General features: G+C 45.1%; 1 protein-coding gene across 2 annotated transcripts in view; it reads right to left on the bottom strand.

Annotated features, from left to right (window-relative positions):
* Positions 1–23,891, bottom strand: part of LDLRAP1 (low density lipoprotein receptor adaptor protein 1) — a 106,667-nt gene that overhangs the window by 75,322 nt on the left and 7,454 nt on the right. Inside the window, exon 1 of one of the 2 annotated variants that reach the window (XM_072979475.2) lies at positions 3,172–3,545. The exons of the other annotated variant lie outside the window; for it this stretch is intronic. Within the exon in view, the coding sequence (XP_072835576.1) occupies positions 3,172–3,256 (85 nt within the window). The 5' untranslated portion in view covers positions 3,257–3,545. Of the gene's footprint in view, positions 1–3,171; positions 3,546–23,891 lie in introns of those variants that run through there. 2 annotated transcript variants of the gene reach the window in all.

Consider the following 23,891-nt stretch of genomic DNA (forward strand, 5'->3'; position numbering starts at 1 on the left):
AGAGGAGATGGACAGCTGACAAACAGCTCCCCGAAAGATGTCTTTCAAGGCAGATTTGTATGTGAAATATGCAGCTGTAGCTGGCAGTAGCTGAAACCTGCCTCCTGCTGCCATCTTCCCCTCGTCTTCCTCACGCCCACTCCTGTCCCGATTTCCACTCGCCTTGGTTTAAGGCCGCCCCTGCCTGGGCCTGCTGGCCCTAGTGAACGATGGACACAAGGGCTGCTTTGTCCAACTGGAGGCTCTTGACACAGCCAGCAGGCCTGTGGGAGAGCAAGCAATGGGAACAACTTCGAAGAGCTGCGTGAGGAAGGGAGAGGGGTGGGCGATTAAGCAAGTGAAGGCTTCGCAAATTAAGTGGGGAAGAAGGCCATGACAGTGGCCGGGTGAGGCACAAAAAAGCAGGGAAGCCAGCCAGGGGATGACACCGGTCATCACGATCTAAAGCAGCTGCCTCATTCTGTCTTAACGGCAGGGCTGGTTCTGCACGTACGACAGTCCAAAACCTATCCGACACTCTCACGCACACTTTTACCCCAACTCTTTAAAAGGCAGAGGTTTTGTTTTCACGAGGAGGTACACCAAAACTGAAAGAGGGAAGCTGATTAGGATAAGGTAAGCCAGCATGGTGAGTAGCAGGAGAAGCAGTAAATATAGATTTGCTTTTTGGAAAGTAATGTTTTTATTACATAAAATCGTACAAGAGAAATACTGTAATACAACTATAGGTGACCAGGTCACGCATTTGCAACTGCAAACTTGCAGTCTTCATCTTTCATTAAAATGCTTAATTCTTAAATTATTACATGATAGTCTACCTGCCACAGCTAAGGCTGAGGAATGAATAAAGTTGTAGTACAGGAACATCTGGTGGGTCTCCTGCTCCCCATAACTGGGTTAAAGAGTCAGGTTAGGGAGAGTGACTCAGCCAGGTCAGAACAGAGATTTCAACTCAAGAGTTCCCCAGCCATAGCCCATCGCTCTAACCACTAAGCAGCACTGACTGCCAATAGGAAGTATATAACGAAGGAAGCAAATGGGATTCAATCTCCTGCTGGAAACCTGGGTCACCCCCTCTCTCCTAGGATTCAGTCCTTACTCAGCCTTCGATTCTGTCTGGGAGGAGATTATCAAAGGCCTAACCAGTCTTTTATAACAGGCGAATTTCTGAGAAAATACAGATGGGTTAAGCACAGGGACTTTTAAAGTACTTCCACTGGCAGAAAAACCTTCTGCTTCCACTCTGCCTCTTCAGGAAGAGACGCAGACCCAATGTGGAAACACTACTGTTTTTTTTTCCCAGCCACAACTCCCAGTAAGCAACAATCAGCATGTCCCCTGGCCTTTTGGGGAACCACAGTCCAAGAAAGTCACTTCTGCCAAGTTCTCCAAGGAGCATCTTAAGATGCTTACAGACCTCCAATTAATTGCTCTCTCTGTTGCTTTTCTCCTTATGCCTGAACTAAGTGCAGTTCACCCTCCTTCAACCCAGCAACCCCCCCCCCCCAGATATTACTGGATTGCCACAACCTCCTTCATCCTCAATCACTGGTTGGGTTGGTGAGGCAGATGGGATTTGTAGTCCAAAACATCCAAAGGGATGTTGCTGTGTGGTCTAATATACACTTGTAACAATAAGAAATTATCTCCTCTGATCCTCACTTCACATTCCTGGGCCATCCGAGGTCCTCACATTGCTTGAAGATAACCGTTGTGAAGGTTCTACTATCAAGACTTGGGACATTGCTCAATCATCATTCCTATGCTACCCATTTTGATAGTGATACTTACAGATATCCTAAACACCATTAAAAATGTATTGTCCCTATAGGATGTGACTAGGTCTACAAGCAGAAGGGGCTGTCCTCAAGGCACTTAACAGTCTAAAATCTGAGGCAGGGGGAACAAAGGAGATGAGGGGAAAGAATAGAGAATATAATGGTTGTTGTGGGTTTTTCGGGCTCTTTGGCCGTGTTCTGAAGGTTGTTCATCCTGACGTTTCGCCAGCCTCTGTGGCCGGCAAACAGCAACAGAGCATGGACAGAGTTCCTGCTCCTGTCCTCTGAAGATGCCAGCCAAAGAGACTTGTAAAACGTTAGGAAGAACAACCTTCAGAACACGGCCAAAGAGCCCGAAAAACCCACAACCACCATTAGATCCCGGCCGTGAAAGCCTTCGCGAATAAATAGAGAATACTGTATACATTTTTTGAAAAGCAATGTATACTAGGGGGTTAGTTGCAAAGTTAACCCAAAGAAAGGCCTGGCCCTATGAAATATTCTTTTAAGACTCTTTTCCTCAGGGGAGAAAAAAAACTCTTTGGTTTCTGGATTCTTACTTTAAACAAGAGGCCACCCCTTCATTTGGGCCTTTGGAAAAATGTGTGTCTGTCAGCACAAACCCAGAAGCGGGGGGGGGGGGCGGAGTGCAATGAATGGGATTTAATGCCAAACAGGCATTACAGAATTGCTGCCCGGATTAGCAGCTCGGCCCCATCCATCCACACACACATACCCGCCCTCTTCCGAAACATATCCAGCAAGAGGAGGCGCAAACCCACGGAAAAGAAGAGGTCTGGAGCCGCTTTGGCAAAGGTTTGCGCAAAACGCCCGGGCACGTTACGAAACGGGACCCACTTGATTGAAAACACACACACACACACACACTCCGTTTTGTGTTGTGAGCAAGAAAACAAGCTCCCTGTCCCAGAGCGAGCTGCTGACAGGGGCGATCCCGCGGTCTGGGGCTGTGTGAGCAAAGTTGGCCAACTTCTTTAAATCTGTCCCAAACCACCGTTCTCGACACTTTGGGCCACCCTGCGCCCCCAGAGGAGAGATCCTAAGCCTTTCCTCACATTCCCCCCCCCCACAGCCCGCGTCCTCTGTGCCACGAAGTGACCCCGGAGCGTCGTAATCCGGCCTCGCTCCGCCAGGATCGGATCGGGAAAGAGAGCCGTCCTGTGCGCGCAAAGATCTCGCCCCAAAAGCGCCGCCACCGAGTGCGCGCACTGGCGGTCAGTCCCGGAGCGCAGGGATCGGACTCCCCCCCCACACACACACACTTCCCAGGCCTCTTTCCAAGCGATCTGGGGGAGGATCGGGGGCAGCGATCTTGCACGGGGAGATGATCCCCCCTTCTTCCCCCCCCCCACCCCCAAGTTGGAGAACTTACTCTTGTGCCTGCCGCCTCCCCAGCTCTGCTTGGCGAAACTCGGGCTCCGGATGATGGCCCGTCCGGCGGACTTTAGGGCATCCATGCGGCTGCAGGAGGGGGGGGGACACGGACTCCGTCTGGGGCCGCCACCCACTTCCACCGCCGCCGGGCCCCCCCGGGGCTGCCTCTCCAAAACTCTCGGCAAACTTTTTTTTTTCCCCTTCCCCTGCGCGCCTCCTCCTCCTCCTCCTTCCCCGCCGCCCGGTCGCCCCTCCTTCTCGGGAGGAAGTCGGCAGAAAAAAAGGGGTGGAGAGGCGGCCGGGGCGTCGCCAGAGTTCGGCCTCCCCGCCCTCCGGCAGGCCGGCCGGCCGGGGTCACGGCGGTGGCGGTCGGTGCCAGGCCCGGGGGGAGCCGCTCCGTGCGCGCCGAGCCTCCGCCTTGCCAGCCACAGGCGCTCGCGGGGGGGGGGGGCGAGAAAAGTTTCCGGCGGGGCCTGCTCGCAAACCGAGCCTGCTCTTTTCCCACAACCTCTCTTTTAACGTTGCCAGTGTTAAGAACAAGAGGAAAAAAAACACAACTTTACACAACCCTAAGGGAAGCGTGCGTGATACCTTTCTGAAACCACTAAACTCTCTCCAAAGTGGTGCTAGCTTTCGAGTCCTGTAGGACTCCTCGTCAGGCTGAGCGTGGCAGCTCTGATGAGGAGTGCTGCAGGAAAGCTATTGCCTCTTTTCCAGATGTTAAGGGCCCTCGCAGGTTAAGGGCCCTCCTTGCAGTCAGCGTGGTGTCACTGTTATTATTTACTTATTGAAAACATTTTTTTACGCAGCCTTTCTGCTTAAAAGGACTCAAAGTGGCTAGTGCTGGATGAGTATTCTGGAGGCCTGGGTTCAAATACTGAGTAATAATACGTCATCAAGTTGATCCAGATTTTACAGCAACCCTTTCTGGTGTTTTCTATGTAGACTTCAAAGTAGTTTTGCCATTATATTCTGAGAGCCTTTCGGGATTGTGTGGCTTGCTCAAGACCTCATAGGTTGGCTCTTCTATAAAGCACAGTGGGGGCATCAAACTCCAGACCCCCGGTTCTCTAGCCAAGAGTTATCCCTACATCGTTATAAAACACACTGCATGATTTGGGGACCGTCACAGTCTCCCAGGCTCCTGACCTACCCCACAAGGTTGTCGGGTGAATTATGTGTCAAGGAAGAGAGCCCTGGAGGCTACCATGAAGTCACTGAAGGAAGAACAATACAGGACTGAAATACATGAATAAAACTTGACTTTGATGGTTGTTGTGGGTTTTCCGGGCTGTTTGGTGGTGTTCTTAAGGTTTTTCTTCCTAACATTTCACCAGTCTCTGTGGCTGGCATCTTCAGAGGACAGGAGACAGAACTCTGTCTGTGCTCTGTTGCAGTTTGTTTGGATAGCTGAGTATTTATAGCTGTGGGATCAGCTTTTGGCCTTTTCAGGAGATTGGGTGATTATGGTGATCAATGTTTTGGATGTTGGTATATTGTTGTGATAAGGGGGAGAGATGATATGTCACTGTGATTGATGGGTGTCATTAGTTGTTTTTTGTGTGCAGTGATCACTGGTCCTTGTGGCTGGGTAGAGTTCGTTGACCTTTTGCAGGCTGTATTTTTCAGTGCTGGGAGCCAGGCTTTGTTGAGTTTTAGACTTTCTTCTTTTTTTGTTGAAGCTCTGCTGGTGTTTGTGGATTTCAATGGCTTCCCTGTGCAGTCTAGCATAATGATTGCTGGTGTTGTCCAGTTCTTCTGTGTTTTGAAACAGAATTTCATATCCAGCTCGTTTTAGGGCATGTTCAGCTACTGCCAATTTTTCAGGTTGTTCTGGTCTGCAGTGTCTCTCATGTTCTTAGATTCCAGTGTGGATGCTGCATTTTATGGTTCCAATACATACCTGGCCACAAGTGCAAGGTATCCGGTATACTCCTGCAGTGGTAAGGGGGTCCCTTTTGTCCTTTCTGAAAAAACTTAAGAACATGGCCAAAGAGCCCGGAAAACCCACAACAACCATCGGATCCCGGCCGTGAAAGCCTTCGAGAATACTGTACATCAAAATTTGACTCCAATCATTCCTTAAATATGTGCTGGCCTATTGTAGCAAACACCTTACTAGGCAATTTACCTAAAAAATGTAAAGAGTCAGTAAAGCAAGCAAGAAAACAGTGGAATCTGAGCAAGGCTGACAGAAGACATTTTGCGGCCTGGGGAAAAGGTCTCTAGATCAGTGGTTCTTAACGTGGGCAATAATGCCCCCCAGGGGGCGATTTCATTTTTCAGGGGGGCGGTAGAACGAAAAGGGGCAGTGTGGGGGCGAAAGAACAGAAGGGGGTGGTAGGGGGCGCTGGAGTGAGGCAAACCTGTGAAGGCGACTGCAGCCGCAGTGCGGGCAGTAGATCCGGTGCTGCTGCTGCCGCCAGATGATCCAGCTCTTTCTACCTGCCACGTCTCACCTTTCTCCTTTAGGGGAGCACTGAGTGTAGATTGGGTGGAAGGAAAGGGTCTCCTGGGTCCTCATCCTTGCCCCGTGAAGCGCTGCCTTGCACCTGGGTGGGGAGGTAGGTAGGTAGGTAGGTAGGTAGGTAGGTAGGTAGGTAGGTAGGTAGGTAGGTAGGTAGGTAGGTAGGTAGGTAGGTAGGTAGGTAGGTAGGTATCACCTCAGGGAGGGGGGCGATGATAACTTCCTCAATGGCTCATTGGGGCATTTCTTTCAAAAAGGTTAAGACCCACTGCTCTAGATGAACCTTCTACTTCCAGGAGTATATTGTCAATTGAATCTTGCTTCAACACTGGCGGGGGGTAGGGTGTCTGATATGCTTGCAAGACCACCAAACTACTCCTTCAGAAACAGTGGCAATGACACTCAAGCTAGCTCTTGTTAGGACTGAGCGGAAGAAGACAATGGCCAACCACTTTTGGATATTTCATACCTTGAAAACCCTATGATGGGACAGTGGTTTAGCTACTGCACCCTCTGACACTGAAGCCTTTAACATGTACATGCAGACACATACAGCAGCCACCTGGTGTGACTTTGCATACTGTACTTTGATTGTAATATTCAGTTACTTCTAAATTACAACTGAGTTTTCTGCCCCACCAGCTCAAAAGTGAAGAGACCCATTATCCTCAGTCTAGAAATATTTTTCTTTTTGGACTACAACTTCCAGAATTCCTCCTGCCAGCACAGATATAGGTACTTTAGTTTCTTTCTTACGTCATCATCTAATTTTACCTTCAAACTGTGCAACTTTATATATGCCTGGAGATTTAGCTAACACCCCATTCATCTGTATCCATGGACTACAGTCTATGAATGAGTGAATGACAGGCTGAATGAACAAAATGAAGAATACTCTCTCTCTAAGTAGGGCAAAGGCTGCTGGGACTGCCCTCAATTATCCAGGCTCTGGTGACCTCCAGGTTAAACTGTTCTAATGCGCTTACAGGCAGCCTTGCCTTTGAAGACCATTTAGAAAGTCCCACATGCTGCCAGGCTGCTGACCGGTCATTATGGCCGAGATGCATTTCTGCTGCATCATCAGCGTTCATTTCCAGTGATTTCTGACCCGCTTCAAACTGCTCACTCTCATTTTAGGACCACCTGACTCTATATTTACCTATCCATACATTTGATCTGTAGGGGAGGGCTTCTTGATAATGCTGTTGCCCATCTGAGGGCAAGTTCAGTGACTACTAAAGAGAAGTACCACAGTTGCAGAATGATTTCCCCAGAGGAATCCCCCCCCCTTCTGTAGTCTTTTGTGCCCTGCGATTACTTTTTCAAGATGCAAGTTTAAACCTGTTGACTGTTCTATGCTACTCTTACAATGTTATGTTTTTTTAGCTTTTGTTTTGGGGTTAATTTTGCAATTCCTTTATATATTACTTCTTTTTTTTTGCAAACTGCTTGCATAATTTGACCAAAGGGTAGTATAAAACCTTTTGCCCTGCTCCATATATATGTAATTCTTCCATCTGGTGAAAAAAGTTCTAGTCTGCAAAAATATCTACCTAAATAAATGTTTTCTGCAACCAGTCAGATGGAGGTTTGCTAGTTCCTTCTCCCTCCAAAACAACACTGACAGGCCTTCAAAACATAAAAACCCATGCCAGAAATGTTAGTTCCCACTCTAGCACCCAATAGAATTAGCAGGGGTATTCCCCATTAGGTTTGGAAAACATTAATATGTCTGCACTTCTCTTTTGATTCCTGATGCTGACGTAGGCAGTACTAGATCATGTTGCAGAGTGTTGAATTGCTGGTAAAATTCTCTTTTGCTACACAGTAGAAGTACAGAGACCACAGAGGAGAATAGCTGCAAGTTCCCCCAGAGTCCACCCCTTTCTCATCAACTGGCACTTACAGTCTCTGAGACATTTGTAAGAGAAAGAATAAAAACATTTATTTACTTACAATTGCTTGAAATTGCACACTTGTCCATACATACATCTTTCTTTACTGCACACATGCTTAGCAACCACTTGAACAGATCCAAAACAAACAAACAATGGCTACCAACAGACTAAGGAGAGGGAAAGAATTCTCAGCAGAAAGGCGGGGTATGTGTGTCTCTCTAGTTAAATTCAAAAGGGTTGGAAGAAACAACCGGTTAGTACTGAAAAGTCCTGAAAAGTCTCTCTCAGTCACTCAAACCACGAACAGCATGTGAGGTTGCCAATAAAATTCAAACAGATCAAGCACTATCTTCTTCCTCCAAAATGTCTCTCAGTCACCAGGCTTCAGAGAGTGAGAATGGATGAGAATTTCATTTTAATTTATTCTGGAGGAGAATGCACCTCATTTTGCAAAAGTCTTTATATTCGGGGCAGAAGGAACTTGATGTCCTTTTTCCAGTGAATGTGGGAGAAAGATCTGGCCACCCAAGACCGAGGCTTTGAGCGCACAGCTTTTCAAAGCTGTGGTTTGGATTCCTGCATGTTCTCCTACACCGTGGAGCTGAATTAGGGCGGCTGCTGAATTAAGGCCCCTGATTAATACCTACATAGCAAGCAGATACAACAATGTACCTCCTGTGTGAGGAACAACTGTATGTGTTGAATTTGGCTTGTGCTGCAGATGGCAGAGAATTTTGTTCACTGCAAATTTAAAGGTTTTTATTATATCCTGGATGCAAGAGAAAGAGTAACAGATTTTTTTTCCCAACCCTAGAAGACAGGCGTTAGCATGAGGCCCGGAGGACTTTGGATCAGGAAATGTGCCAGCCGCTGTGGCTAAACCAGCACCCTAATTTTCCCTTCAACTCTGAGCCCATTTAAAAAACTAAACAACAATACCTTTTTAACTACAGTGAGCCTGCAGGCCTAACTCAATACCCAATTGTTATTTCCAAATAGAGCAGAGGCAGTGAATCACTGAGATTAATGGAAGTATATTGATTTGCCATTCAGTAAGTGATTTGGTTGGATTTGTTTAGGTTGTGACTAGCAACTGGATGTAGGTATCTAGTCTTTCAGGTCAAAGTGCAGTTCTCCAGATGTTTAACAAAAAAGGTAGTGTATTAGGTTATTTCAGCATGTATGACAAAGATGAAGACAAAAGAGTTGCATCCATTTCGATGACTAACAGACCGAGGAAGTGGACATCCACGTGTTTGAAGAGATGGAGTGTAGCCCTTATGAAATATTGGTTCAGCCCAAAGGAGTGGGACTTAGAGAAGGGCTGTGAGTAAGAGGTTTGAATCTCAGAAAGAGTGGGAATGCTGAAGAGGCCGAATCTGTTGTCGCCAGTTGGACTGCTTGAAGCCTTTGACAACTTGGTTTAGATATAACACTTTATGTGTTTGTGTTGGAGGAGTAAATCCACATAGTGAATGCATGAATTGCATACAATTGTACTAATACAGTACTTTATTTTAGGGGTATGAAGATTCTCCTGTGTTACAGATACCCAACCCAGTTGAGAAAGGTATCGTGGATTTTCATCTGGCTTTAAAGTCAAAGGGACACTTGAACTTTGCAAATTCTACAAGCAACTTCTGTATTGATACTGTTGCCAGGGATATGGGTGCGCACATTGTAGCATGTTGTTATTGTTATCATTGTTTGGGTTGTCTGTTATATCAATGCAAGTAAGAAGAGTTATTTTGTGATACTGTGTTTGTAAGATCCGTCAATAGCAAGCAAGTGGAACCCATCAATCCATAGAAGCTCACATTGAAACAAATGTGTTAGTCTTTAAGGTGCTATAACTCGTTTGCTTCTATTTTTGGTTACACATTATTATTTTTAATTAATTATTATTTATTATTTATTTGAATACAGTTTACAGATCTCTAAATGTATTTGTTTATTCAGTACTTAATGTCTAACTGAATTCAAAGAGGCTTCATTCCAGAAAACAAGCAATGCATAGGATTGTAGCACTGTATTGGAATTGTAATGGGGAAATCTTTTATTTTTTTCATTGCACGTTAGAGCAGTTTGATACCGCTTCCAACTTCCGCAGTTACATCTTGCAGAATCCTGGTGTAGAATTCTGTGTAGTTCATCACACTATAACAATCAGATTTCTGTAGGATGGAGCCATTGCTTGGCTAGATGGCCAAACTGGATTGGGCTGGATCAAGCTAAACAGGGTCGCTTAAGGTCAATTAAAGTTGGATAGAGGTGTGTGGTGTGGTGGTTGCAGCCATGTACAAGGATCACTTGGTTTGGGGGTCCCACACTCTACTTCTATTGATCCTTTTAGGACAATCAAGATAGATTTTTAAAGACCTTTCCAAGCATCGCTGATGCACTGCATCAGTTAGCAACCATTAAAAAGAAATGCAAAGCATCCTCTCCCGTTCCAGAGTTTTAAGGAAAGCTTCTCTTCCAACTGGGAGATGCACATTAATATGGAATAATTCAATGTAAAAAAATGTAAAATAATGTACATGTCTGGAGAGATTCCCAACTGCAGGGAAAGGCTCAGAGCTGCCACCCATTGGCCCACAAAGGGATCTTTGAATTGTCGTCAATATCTTGGAGAAAATATTGACCTGCTTTAGTGTATAGTTGTTACCGAAAAGCCAAATATTATGTTAGGCATACTTGGAAAAGGAGTAACTTTTCCATGTGAAAGAAAATTGCCTATACAGTACCGTGCCCTTGCTTTATGCAAAATGTACATCTGAAATATCGGTCACCCCATTTTAAAAAGAAGATATTGTAAAGCCAAAATTGCTAGTTACAGGGTCCAGCTTCAGTAGAACATATTTCTATAAACGTGCATAAATACCTGTCTGCTGAAGCTACACTCCATTGATTTGAAGAAATGGACTACAGGCTACAAAAGATAATGCTAATTAAAAGTTGTTAGTCTGTTGCAGAAGACACTTTTTTCCCCTTGCAATAGACTAGGTTTTATTTACTTGAAAGCAACTGTTGATTTTTTGTGCAACAAACTAACACAAGTATCCCAGTGGGAATTTCTGCAGGTAAAATATGCTTAAGACAATATGTGGTAGGATACCATGTGTTGGAGGTTTGCAATCTTGCATGTTGCCTGTACTGTAGTTTTTTTTTCAGCTGGGAGCAACCTTTTTAGGCTGGGTGACTGTCAATCTATCCAGCGGGGCTTTAATCATGGTGGCCCCCTGGCTTTGAAGCAAATTGCATTGGAATGTCACAAGAACCTCATAACTTCTCTTTTTTCCTTAAAACATAAACAATTCAAACCATCAAAATTATTTAAGCGAAACTTTAAAAAAACACGTCGGACTCTGTTTAGTTGGTTTAGTGACCTAATCGTTTTGGAACTGTTTTTAAAATTTAAGGCTAGCCCGTGATATTTTGCTGCCTGAGGCAGCAGGGAATAAATGCTGCACAGATTCTCTGTATCTCCGTGTCACATTACACAGGCCAAACAAGTTGTTTTGGCTGGGGAGCTAAACGTTTCACATGCGCCTCTCCCCTTTCCTGGCAATAAAAAGGCAATAGTAATAAATTAAATAAGTAACCATTTGCTGCTTTTTTTATGACAGCCAAAGTCTTTCCCCTAAAGCGAAAGACTTCGCTGCGTCTAAAGGTAAACTCAGGGATGGTCTAAGGGTAGTGCCAGCCCTTGTATCGTCTTTTGCTAGTTTGGTTTATGGTTTTCTTTATTGTTTTATAGGTCGTGTGTGATGTTTTGAACATTATTGGAGAAAGAGTCTATAAAATATCAGCCAGTATCTTATTGTTGGCTCTGCTAGCGCCGTGGGACTAACATTTAACCTGCAATAGCAGATTGCTGCTAATTAGATATTTCTGTTTTTGGTTTTGGTTTGTGCATGACTCAGCTGCAATGATACACAGTTGCCCACACCCAAAACAGAAATATCTAAATCGATTTAGCTGCATGCAATTTGCGACTGTCAGTGATGTCACACCAGTTGCCAGGTGGGCCTAGGCAACAAGATACTGGCTGGTGTAAATAAACAGATTTTTTTTAAATGATTTGTTGGGGGAATAACACTTTTTGTGCAACAGGTTAAGAGACAGTGTGACATGGATGAACATGTTGAACTAGGATTTGGGTGTTTTGGGGCCAGACATTCTCAACTCATATATCTTATGGTGCTCTTCTGAGGACAAAAATGATGATGAAGAAAATCGTGTTATGTCATCTTGAGATAAGCAGATGACAAGTAAAATATAAATGTGACTAAGCATGAGCGTGAGGGACAAAAGAATAAATAATGACCTTGTGCCACCTGAAAAAATTGGGCTAGAAGCCGAATTGGTACCCATTCAAAATCCTATGCACCCCCCAAAAGGGGGGGATTTATATTACTTTTGCATATCTTCGTTTATAAATAGAGATGCCCATGGACTTGACAAACCTTAGCATTTAAATAGAGGGGGCATACATTATGCCATAGTAGAGAAGGTTACAACTAAATAAGCTGTACTACAGCTGCTCAGTTTAGCTGCCCCGTTGCTAAAGTCTCCCACTTTCCCCTTCTTGCTGTTCTTTATCTTTCAATGGCACTTGTGCTGGGCAGCCCTTCACATAGAGGACATCTTTAAATAGAACATGGTCCTCTGACAGAGCTTGCAAGAGAAAGGACACATGGACATATGGCCACCCTAAGTGAAAAGGGCAAAGGAATCAGTCACAGAACACACATGTTGAATGCAAAATGATTTGGCTTAATTTCCAATTTTTTTCACACACAAAAAAAGCCTCCCAAGTAGCAAGTACTGGGCAAAGCTGATAATCGGCCATTGCTTTCTGTGATAAATTTTGATACTGGTTAATTACTATTATTTTATGGATAATGTTTTATTGGTTTGGGCTATGAATTGGCCTATGCTAGCATTTGCAATCCAAAAAAGGGGAACCTTTCCAAACTCTGCTTTTTAGTTTAAAGAAACTTTGGATACTGCTTTTCTGTGTTTGGTTACACTAGATTAGACATATCTGCAAACGATCCATTGAAATCAATATTAATTGGTCTATACCAGAGGAGTGTCGCTCATCCCCTGATTGTCCTGATGAGTAACCCGTATTGTGGACAAAAAGCTACCATTAGGACAGAATATGGAAAGACAGAATGGTTTGCTATAGGAAAAGGTGTCAGACAAGGGTGCATTTTATCTCCTTACATGTTCAGTCAATATGCAGAATGTATCATTCAGAAAACAAGTAAAATTTGGTGGAAGAAACGTCAATGATTTAAGATAACGCAGATCAGACCATCTTACTGGCAGAAAGCAGAAATGGCATGAAATGACTTTTGGTGGGAAGGAAAGAAGGAAGTGACAAAGCAGGACTGAAGTTGAAAATTAAGAATATCGAAATCATGAGTGCAGGAGAACTGCACAGCTTCATTCTTGACAACAAAGAAACTGGCATTGTTAAAGATTCTGTGCACCTTGGTTCAAACATCAGTCCAAATGGAGAGAACAGCCAAGAAATTAGTAGAAGGATGAGATCTGAAAGGGCAGCAATAAAGGGATTAGAAAAGATAATCAAGTGTAAGGATGTGTCACAGGAGACCAAGATCAAGACCATCCAGACTCTTGTATTTGTGTATGTAGGGATGTGAAAGATGACTGGGTAAAAATTGATTTGTTTGAAACATGGTGCTGGAGGAGAGCTTTGCAGATTCCCTGGACTCCGAGAAAAATGAAGAAGTGGATGCTTGATCGAATCGGGCCTGAATTACCTCTGGAGGCAAAAATGCTGAAACTGAGGCTGTCCTGCTTTGGGCACAATCCTGAGAAGGCAGGATTCTCTAGAAGAGACAATAATGCTGGGAAAAGCTGCAAGCCGTGGAAAAAGAGGAAGACGAAATGTGAGATGGACCAAGTCCCTAGAGGAAGCCATGGGCTTCGGTTTACAAGAGCTGAGCAGGGCTTTTGAGGGCAGGACACACGGGAGATGGCTCGTTCATAGCTATAAGCTAGAGGTGATTTGATGGCACATTAAAAACAACAAATACTAGAGTGAACATGTTTGGACCACGCTTATCGTCCTCACCATTGGCGATGCTGCCCAGGCCTGCTGAGAAATGAAATGTCATCTAGACAACAATGAATTACTCACGTCGGTGACTAAATCTCCACCCAACCCAGTGGTTTTAAACTCCTTTGGGGAAAAATGTCATATTGAAGATAATATACGTTCTTAAACAAACTATGTTGCTTGATATTCCAGAGATCCATGGCTGATTATAGGAAATAATCATTAGTGGACCAACGAGATGGCTTTCTATATAGAGGGACATGTTCTGAGGCATTTAGTAAATAAGCGAAATGCTTGCTTAGCTGAAGGCAAGGCTTAGAAATCTTTCCCTGCCAGGCTCCAAGTCTTTCAGTCCCCTTGCCCTTGCTGGCTCGTGGGTTTTGGAAGCAGTAGCCCCTAAAACGAATGTTTTCGTGCGTTGGCCTAGATGTCTAATGAACCATGGTGTCTGGCACTCCCCGGAGTGGATGCAGAGCTAGGCCACGAGGTTGCCAGGCAACGGGACACGACTGCTCGGGCGTCTCAAACACTCGTCTAGGTGGTCATGAACGTGCCGAGGAGAGCGAATTTCGTCCCCCTCCGTTGGATTTGGCCTTTCCAGAATTCGCAAACTTGAGAGCTGGAACCTGAGATTTAAAAACGAACGAAGGTGGGAGCAAGGAGAGCCAACAGATTCATCTGTCATCGCAGATGTCTTTATGAGACATCATTTTCCACACTTCTGGCTTTGAATCCCTGGGTATTCGCACGGTATTTCTTCTGCTGCGTATTAATTCATATTATTGGGATTACATGGCCCATCATGCTGGCAGTGGAGATGATGGGAGTTGTGGTAAAAGTAACCTTTCCAAGGTTTGTTCGTGACTTGAGATTGCAAATTTCATAACATATGGTTTGGAAATAAACTCTCTCAACAGCAGGGGAAACGAGAGGTGTCAGATTCAGCCATTAATACCTCGGCTGATTGTGAAACACTTTGTCACCTGAGATAAAAGACGAGATGACATCATCCCACTACTCACTCACTGCTCTTTTAAAGATAGCAGCAACCTGTGAGCACCACTCATCTCTCCCCCCCTCCCGGGGTGTTGGAGTTTTTGCAACCTCACATCTGCCTCTAGTAGGTTTGGCGAACCTTTCTGTGCTGGAGTGACTGTCAATCTATCCAGCAGTAACCAATCCCTGCCTCTGAATTCCAAGAGAGCCCCACCTTTCCGCTTTTCAGCTTTTTTCCCTCTCCAGAGCCTGTTGAAGTTTGTTGTTGGAAGCAAATCACGTTTGTCAGTTTGCTGTTGATCTGTTCAACTGTAAGTAAATTAAACATTCTTATTCTTTCTACTACTAATGTCTCAGAGTGAGTTATTAAGACTGTGGGTGCCTGTGAATGAGAAAAGAGGTGGACTACTGTGGGGGAAACTTGAAGCGATTCTGCTCTGTGAATTCGTGCATTTCTGCTGTGCAGCTAAAGGATTTTAATAAAAAAAAAATCAAACCTCTACAACAGTGGTCAGATCTCCCAGCAATAATTCCTTGGGGTCCCGGTTGGGAGAATCAACAAGGAGAGGTTTTATTGTGACTGAGGAACCTAGAGAAAGCAGAACACTGTCCTTTGCTCCTTGCAGGACGTTCTTGGTGGTTCGACGTCCTTGCACTCTTCCGCCGGGGAAGGTCCTTTCCAGAGGGTCTCCTGTTCAGACCGCAGGGGAACGCTGAGAGTCCTGGCCTTGCAAAGCGAGAGGGGAGGAGGAGGAGGAGTCCTGCCCCTGAGCGATGGCTCTTCAAGGTGAAGCTGGGCAGGAGTTATGGCTGCCTGCTCCTCTGTGGGCCTTTTTTGGTTTCTTGCTGTGCCAGCTCCTTGGCTGGGTCAGAGTGGGTGACCCTGCTCCCATGACCCGAGATGGGTGCCGTCAGATACATGGTAGGCTCCTGGAGCCCTGATCCTGGAGTCCCTCATCCACCGTCCCTCCTTTTACTTGGCAGGCTTTCTCATTCCTCTTAACTGGATTTCTAGTGGACACTAAGGTAGTAACATAGGAATACCTTTACTGGCCCATGTGCCTGCCTGCCTGCCTGCCTGCCTGCCTGCCTCTCTCTCTCTCTCTCTCTCTCTCTCTCTGCCTGCCTGCCTGCCTGCCTCTCTCTCTCTCTCTCTCTCTCTCTCTCTCTCTCTGCCTGCCTGCCTCTCTCTCTCTCTCTCTCTCTCTCTCTCTCTCTGCCTGCCTGCCTGCCTGCCTCTCTCTCTCTCTCTCTCTCTGCCTGCCTGCCTGCCTGCCTGCCTGCCTGCCTGCCTGCCTCTCTCTCTCTCTATCCATCTATCCATCTATCCATCACCATCACCATCACCATCACCATCACCATCACCATCACCATCACCATCACCATCACCATTATTATTATTATTATTATTATTATTATTATTATTATTATTATTATTATTATTATTATTATTATTATTATTATTATTATTATTATTAAAAAGATGGTAGAATGTAGTAGGGTTTGAGGCAGAAGTCGTGGGTGGAGACCTGCAGCATGATGAGAGAAGCAGGGTTGTTGGGGGAGCTACTGCAGTGAACCAAACTAATCCAGCACAGATTTCAGAAGAAAGGGCTGCAAAAACACCCTATGAATTCCCCAAATTCTGACGTCTAAGGGAAGGGCTGGAGAATTACTAGTCATTTTGCTCCTTGTCTGCATTGCCTCTATCCTTCCAGTACCCAGTTTTCTGTGTTTTGCTTGGTCATTAGCTAAATATATCACAGCGCTGTTGACTTGGGGCAGCAGGTGGCTTGACTCTCTCGCTCTCCTTTTCTTCTGCTGATATTTTTTAAAAATTGGGAGGCTGGGTTGGAATACCAAACAACAGAGTTCATGTAGCAAGCAGTGCAGCCGATGGGTCACTGCTACACCTCCCTCTTGGAGCATTGAAACAGTTATTCAAGACTCTTTCTGCCATCTAACCTGTGATCTTTTAGTTTGCTGTAAGGTGCCTGGCATGTATGGACCTGCTTCAGGGGTTTCATATTTTCTTTTCCTTCCTTCCTTCCTTCCTTCCTTCCTTCCTTCCTTCCTTCCTTCCTTCCTTCCTTCCTTCCTTCCTTCCTTCCTTCCTTCCTTCCTTCCTTCCTTCCTTCCTTCCTTCCTTCCTTCCCTCCCTCCCTCCCTCCCTCCCTCCCTCCCTCCCTCCCTCCTTCCTTCCTTCCTTCCTTCCTTCCTTCCTTCCTTCCTTCCTTCCTTCCTTCCTTCCTTCCTTCCTTCCTTCCTTCCTTCCTTCCTTCCTTCCTTCCTTCCTTCCTCCCTCCCTCCCTCCCTCCCTTCCTTCCTTCCTTCCTTCCTTCCTTCCTCCCTCCCTCCCTCCCTCCCTCCCTTCCTTCCTTTTTCTTCCTTCCTTCTTTCCTTCAGAATGAATGAGATACACTTTTATATCCCTGCTGATTCCATATACAGTTTGGCTCTGAGTAACCCCCCCCCCCTTTCTCCTCCACTTCCCTTGGGGTAAAATAATAGGTAGAAGGGTTTCTACATAAACATATATTTTTCTCTGAGATCAAAAAGCGCTACTGTTCTGCTTACTGAAAGCTCCAGTACACAAGATTGCCTCAAGGAAGGGTACCCCCCCTCCCGCCCTGCCCCATCTGATCCCCCAAATTCTCAGCAGATTAGCCTGTCTTTCTGAACTGGGGATCAATCTTGCCTCCCTACCATGACACAAACGTCTTTGCATCTTGTGAGGGCTTCTTTCTTCTTGCTGGACTTTCATGTCTCTCCTGACCATATTGAATGTGACAGCTTTCGAGCGTGAATGGGAGGTGGGTGTAGCAGAACATATTTCTCCCAAGTGCTAGAGCAGCTTGAGGTTCGGAGACCGTGACGATGCGGCAACAGGCTTCGCGAGAGCAGACATCGATCAGGACTGGGCCCCCCCCCTTCCCAAGACTCTTCCCTGCAAGTCAGGATTAACATTGGAAAAAGGAAGTGATTTAAGAACACATAGGGGAGAACTCCCAAATTTAGGTGGTATGTAGCTGAGCTGATATACCTGACTCTTCCTTCCCATGGCAGTGATGGAGTGAACTCTGGTGGGAGTGCAGGAGGCAATGCCCCCAAATTGGGCAGAAGGACTTCCACAAGCAGAAGAAATCTGTTATCAGAAGGCATATCCGGGACACACTGTAATAAATGCTAAGATGGGGGGGGGGGAAGTAAGCATAGCAGGTGATAAAGGCATGCTTTTCCCCCCATGAATGTTACTGAAAATTGCAGTCACGTGACTAGTTCTCTCTGTATCTTGAGGGTGGGGCACATTGTTCAACCCCCCACACCAATGCAGGTTCAGCCATGGCATGCCTGCTGGTGGGTGAGTTCAAATACACAGCGCTGTGAAGTTCCTTCCTTCCTTTGTTCTTTGTCATATTTTTTGCCCTGCCTTTCTCCTTCAAGGGACATGGTGGCGCTGCAGGTTAAACCACAGAAGCCTCTGTGCTGCAAGGTCAGAAGACCAGCAGTTGTAAGATCGAATCCACGCAAGAGAGTGAGCCCCTGTCGCTTGCCCCAGCTCCTGCCCACCTACATGCTCGAAAGCATGTAAATGCAAGTAGATAAAATAGATACTACCTTGGTGGGAAGGTCACGGCATTCCGTGTCTAGTCGCGCTGGCCACGTGCCCACGGAAACTGTCTATGAACAAACACTGGCTCTACGGCTTGGACACGGGGATGAGCACCACGCCCTAGAGTCGGACATGACTGGACTAAATGTCAAGGGAAACCTTTACCTTTTCTCCTTAAAAAGGACTCAACATGGCTTGTAGAATCAAAAGACAACATTTAAAGCTAAAAATGAGGACACAGAGGTGGCCTACATCATTAAAAGACAATATTTAAAACTAAAAATAATATTTATATACAAATATTTAAAAGAAACGAATTCCACTCTGAAATGGTAGACGAAAAGCAACACCTTCAAAGCTGTAAGGCCTTGGGATCCATTTAAAAAATCCCACTCAGGCAGCCGGTCGCTAAGATTAGACTGATTTGGACACAACCTACTTCATAGGCCGCTTGTGAGGATGAAAATAGGGAAGGGGGGGTGAAGACCTGTCGGTATCACTTTGAGTGCCTCACCAGAAAGGGGCAGCCTAAATGCACGAAATGCAGAAATAGAGCAATGGAAATCTGCCCATAAGCCGGACTTCCCTGAACTCACACCCCAACTCCCATTAACCTTGGCTGGAGCTGTTGGGAATTTTAGTCCAACAGATTTCAGGGTACCACGTTTGAAAGAGGGTGCTAATAATAAACCAGGCACCTTATTATGTGCAGGTCCTAAATCAGGGGCTAAAATATTAGCCTGTTATCAAGGAGGAGGGAAGAGCCATTAATTTTTCAAACAGAGATACTAAATAGCAGGGCCGGCCACAGGAAGTGCTATGGAAGAACCAAAAAAATAACGGGTCACAAAAGATCACTCCTTGTCCAGGCATAACCTTCTAAAGGAGCCTTTCTAGCCTCATCACTGTATTATAAACTCCTCCATTCCAGGGGAAGATGCAGCTCTTTTAAAGAATGTGCGGAGGAAAACTGAACCAAGTTGTCTTGTTATTTGTTTCCTTTCTTACCAGCGGATGAGCGGAGCTCGGCTCCTGACTGCTAATGTTATGATTATAACAATCGTTGTGCTATTTTGTTACATTGTTTTGACAACTTTAATTGGTTTTATGTGTTTATGGGTTTTTTTTTAATGCTCTTTAAATGCTTTGAGCTCCGTGACAGAAGGAAAAGTAGGAGAGAAATATTTAAAAATAAGAACGTACATAAGAAATAAATACAATTCCATGTGGCAGAAAGCTGTTTCCTTACCCAGTTTCCAATTACTTAGCAGTTAGCTTCCTTGCATGGATTCAACAGCCAAAAGGATGTCTGGGGTTTTTTTTTTGAATAAAGATTTATTAGGATATGTCGTTTTCCCATAGTTCAAAATATGGCTCCCCCATCTGGATCTAGCATCTGAAAAGACAGACACAAACACTGCTCTCTCTCTCTCTCTCTCTCTCTCTGTGTGTTTGTGTGTGTAGTGGGCAACACAGGGAAGAAAAAACAGAGTAAACTACACGCGAAACCCCAATGGATTCCAAGGAAGAAAGATGCTTCTTCCTTAATTAGTGAGAACCTGTTTCACAAAGGAGATGGAATTAATTGTTGGTTTACTCTGTTTTTCCCTTTCTTTAAAAAAAAAAAACTTTGGAGTACCTTCTCCCACCCAATAGCTGGGGTAGTTCACGGATTGAGCAGAAGGATTTCGGTCACGAATCACCTATGCTCAATAGAAATAGGAACAACAGAAGAAAGAACCAGAATTTTTTTTCTCTCTTGTTCTCTCTCTCATCCACACATGGTAGGGAATAGGGATGCGCTACATTAGTGGAGCATTTAAGGGCATTTAATCAAGCAAAACCACAAGGAGGAAATGATAAAAGCTACAGGAAACATTGTGAAACCCCAAGGAAGCATTAAAGAAACATCTTGGCCGAGGAGAGAACTGGATAATATACCGCTGTATTAAAGCTCTTTGTTGAATGCTAATTTTTAATCTCAGCTAATTGTGGAAAACCGATGTCCCAGTTGGATTAAAGAGCCCCAGTGCATGAAAAGCAAACCCTTAAAGATAGGTCAAGACAATTATGTTGCAGAGTTTTGAATTTTTTGGTAAAATTCCCTTTTTTGCTCATACGCAGCAGAAATGGAGATTCACAGAGGAGAATACCTTCAAAGTCCCCATAATTCAGTGCTTTCTCATTAACTGGAACTGAAAGTCTCAATAACTCACTCTGAGATATACACAACAGAAAGAATTTTAAAAACACCACATTTCTTTACTTACAATTGCTTGAAAGTAAAGACTTGTGTGTGCTGCTTTATTTTTGCACACATACTTAGCAACCAACTGAACAATAACAACAACAACAATAACAAAACAATTGCCCCAACCCAGGAAAAAGAGCACTCAGCAGAGAGGTGGATCTCTGTTTGAATTCAAAGCCTGGAAGAATTGGTTAATACTGGATAGAACCATCAGAGCAGTCCCTCCCAGTCACACCAACGACAGACAACATGCGAGGTTGCAATGGAAATGGGGGCAGACAAAGTTTGGAAGAGGCTGGAGATGCTTCTGGATCTTGCAGGTGTAGAAATTGACTCTGGGGAAATTGGGATAAATGGGCTCAAATATAGGCAAAAACTCAGCTAATCAGGTAACATATCACCAGAATAAAACCAGGGGAAAATAAGTCTGCAGCCATCAATGCAGGAAAAAGACTCTAATAGTAGGACCACAATATCAAGCCCCTCCCCTGTCTATATGCTGGAAATTGCAGGAAAGCAAACTCTCTCTATAGCATAGTCTCTGGTTCCATCTAGTGGTCAGGTCTAGTAATACATCTTGGAAACTTATTTCCGAGAGGTTTTATTTAATATTTTCAGGCATCAGAGAAGCGAAACCACTGGTACTGATCCTGTGGATATGGAGGAGCTACCGTGGTGGCACTCGTTGCTGCTAATCCCATTAGGGCGTCCACTGAGTGTGGCCTTACCTATATCACACATGATATCTGGGCACTTTTTCCAGGACCTACACTGCTTCGGGGACTGGTGAAAGATGCACCATCAATCTACAGAGGTTGTCCCCCCCCCCCAAGCCCTATGTCATAGATCTTGTAGTCAGACCTGGTAACGCTGGTGGCCCTGTTCCCTGCATTGCTGCAAATCTCACAGAGGCCCTGGTTTATACACTCATAGGCTTTCTCTTTCCCTAGATGTCGCGCTGGATAAACGCATTGGCAAAGCACCTACCATGTTCTCAAGACTCACAAAAAGAGTATGGCTCAATAAGAAGCTGATGACATATACCAAGATCCAGATCTATAGAGCTTGTGTCCTGAGCACACTCCTGTACTGCAGTGAGTCCTAGACCAGTAGTCCCCAACCTTGGGCCTCCAGATGTTCTTGGACTACAACTCCCAGACGCCTTTACCACCATCTCTGCTGGCCAGGATTTCTGGGAGTTGAAGTTCAAGAACTTCTGGAGGCCCAAGGTTGGGGACCACTGTCCTAGACCCTTCATGCACGGCAGGAGAGAAAGCTGAACATGTTCCATAAGCATTGCCTCCGACGCATTTTTGGTATCACCTGGCAGGACAAAATTCCAAATAGTGTAGTCCTGGAACGAGCTGGAATTTTTAGCATGTATACATTACTGAAACAGCGACATCTACGTTGGCTCGGGCATGTTGCAAGAATGGCTGATGGACAGATTCCAAAAGATCTCCTGTATGGAGAATGAATGCAGGGAAATCACCCCAGAGGGAGACCACAGCTGCTATACAAGGACATCTGCAAGCGGGATCTGAAGGCCTTGGAAATGGATCTCAGCAGATGGGAAACCCTGACATTGGAGCATTCAGCCTGGAGCCAGGCAGTGCATCACGGCCTCTCCCAATTTGAAGAGACCCTTGTCCAGCAGGCCGAGGCAAAGAGGCCATCCTGAAACCAGCCAAATCAGGGAGTTGGACAGGGGACAGACTGGATTTGTCTTCAGGATGGAAGGGATGGTCACTCTCAAATTGTCCTTCTCAGCCACACTAGACGCTGTTCCAAGTCCTCCATGCAGAGCACGATACCATAGTCTCTCGAGACTGAAGGATGCCTATGAAGGCTTTCTTAACTATCCACTCCATTAAATTATTGGTGCATTGATAATCGTGCAACCACACACACCCTCTCACGGCACACACTGGGAGCAGATCTGAGTTCCGAGTCTTAAAGGCACTTCGGCAACAAAACCCAAGCTTCCCCCTCCTCCAGTGCGATGTGCCCCAAGATTCCCCCTCCACACACACACTTTGTATCCAGGCAATCTGACCCCTACACCACCCATATATGTGTGTTCATTTTCTAAGGTTGACTTTAAGACCATATCATGAGCGGGAAAATGGATATTCTTATGATTTTTTTTTTAAAAAAAATCAGATCTTATACTTTAGAATCTCATTGACATTAAAGTAAGTCCCACTAAATTCCATGGGGCTTTCATCGGTGTATATGGACTCTTAGCCTCTCGTTTTCGTCATCCTGGCTGACCAAATGGCAGGGCAATTTTCGAACCCGGAGCAAGAGAGGGGGGGCGCTATCTCCCACCTGCCTTGCCCTAAGGTGTGGGCATTTCTTGCTTCCACGGAAGAAATGAAGTTTGGGGTTATTATTTTTTTAAGGCAATACTGGGAGGTAATGTTTATTTCCCTAAAATCTACTAGTAGGTTCACTTGATCATTTGGGTGCCTCTAAATTTTAGTCACTTGCTCTGCGCTTGGTACAGAACTTCTGCAGGGGTCAAAGTCAGGACTTTATATATATATATATATATATATATTTTTGCCATCTACTTCAACCGGACCATTTTAAAAACAACAACGTCACAACATATCTTGATTTATTTCACCCCCGCCCGCTTAATGGCCTGTTGTGACCCAATATAACATCCAACTTCAATAAACCTTCCACATATACTTTGGTGTCAACCCAGCTGGGGGCTCAGAAACCGGCGATGGGGGTTTTATTTGCTGTTGCTACCTCACGGTTTACAATTGAATTTCCTGTTTTGGTCTCGCTTTTTTATAGCTTTGCCCACTGGGGAGCCTTTTCTTGAGCAAATGCCGGCTGTGATAATGGCAGCAAATAATCACAAAATGTGCCAGATCTGATGCATTCCGTGTCTCTCTGTATGTATGGAGAAGGGAGGAGGGCCGGCACCAAGGAAAGAAGGAAGGATGAGGCCCAGCTCATCTTTGCCACAGTAGTAGTGAGGCCGAGAGAACCGTTTTTACAAGGAGCATTGTGGGAATCTGTAATGGATGGAGGCCTGAGCACTGATTCTTTTTGTTTTTCCAGAGAAAGATAAATGAGAGAGTTGCATCTCTCCGGGGAAGACTTGGTGTGGAGACTCAATCAAGTTACATAGTCCCCTCCAGAGCAGTATTCTAAGTTGAGACATAATGGCACAAAATTATAGTTCCTTCAGCATCCAGTCTTATACCAGCCATCTTTCAACCAAGGTTCTTCTGCCCAAACAAGATCATGCTGCTTGCAAGTTTGGAACAGGCAGGCTAAAAAGAATTTTATCAGAGAGCCAAGCTGCTTTCGGGGAAATCAGAGAAAAAATAAGCTGCGGAACACCCCAAAGCATGCATTTTATTCATAACCCCA

This window comes from Pogona vitticeps, chromosome 9 (genome assembly GCF_051106095.1).
Source record: "Pogona vitticeps strain Pit_001003342236 chromosome 9, PviZW2.1, whole genome shotgun sequence".
Classification (NCBI taxonomy): Eukaryota; Metazoa; Chordata; class Lepidosauria; order Squamata; family Agamidae; genus Pogona; species Pogona vitticeps.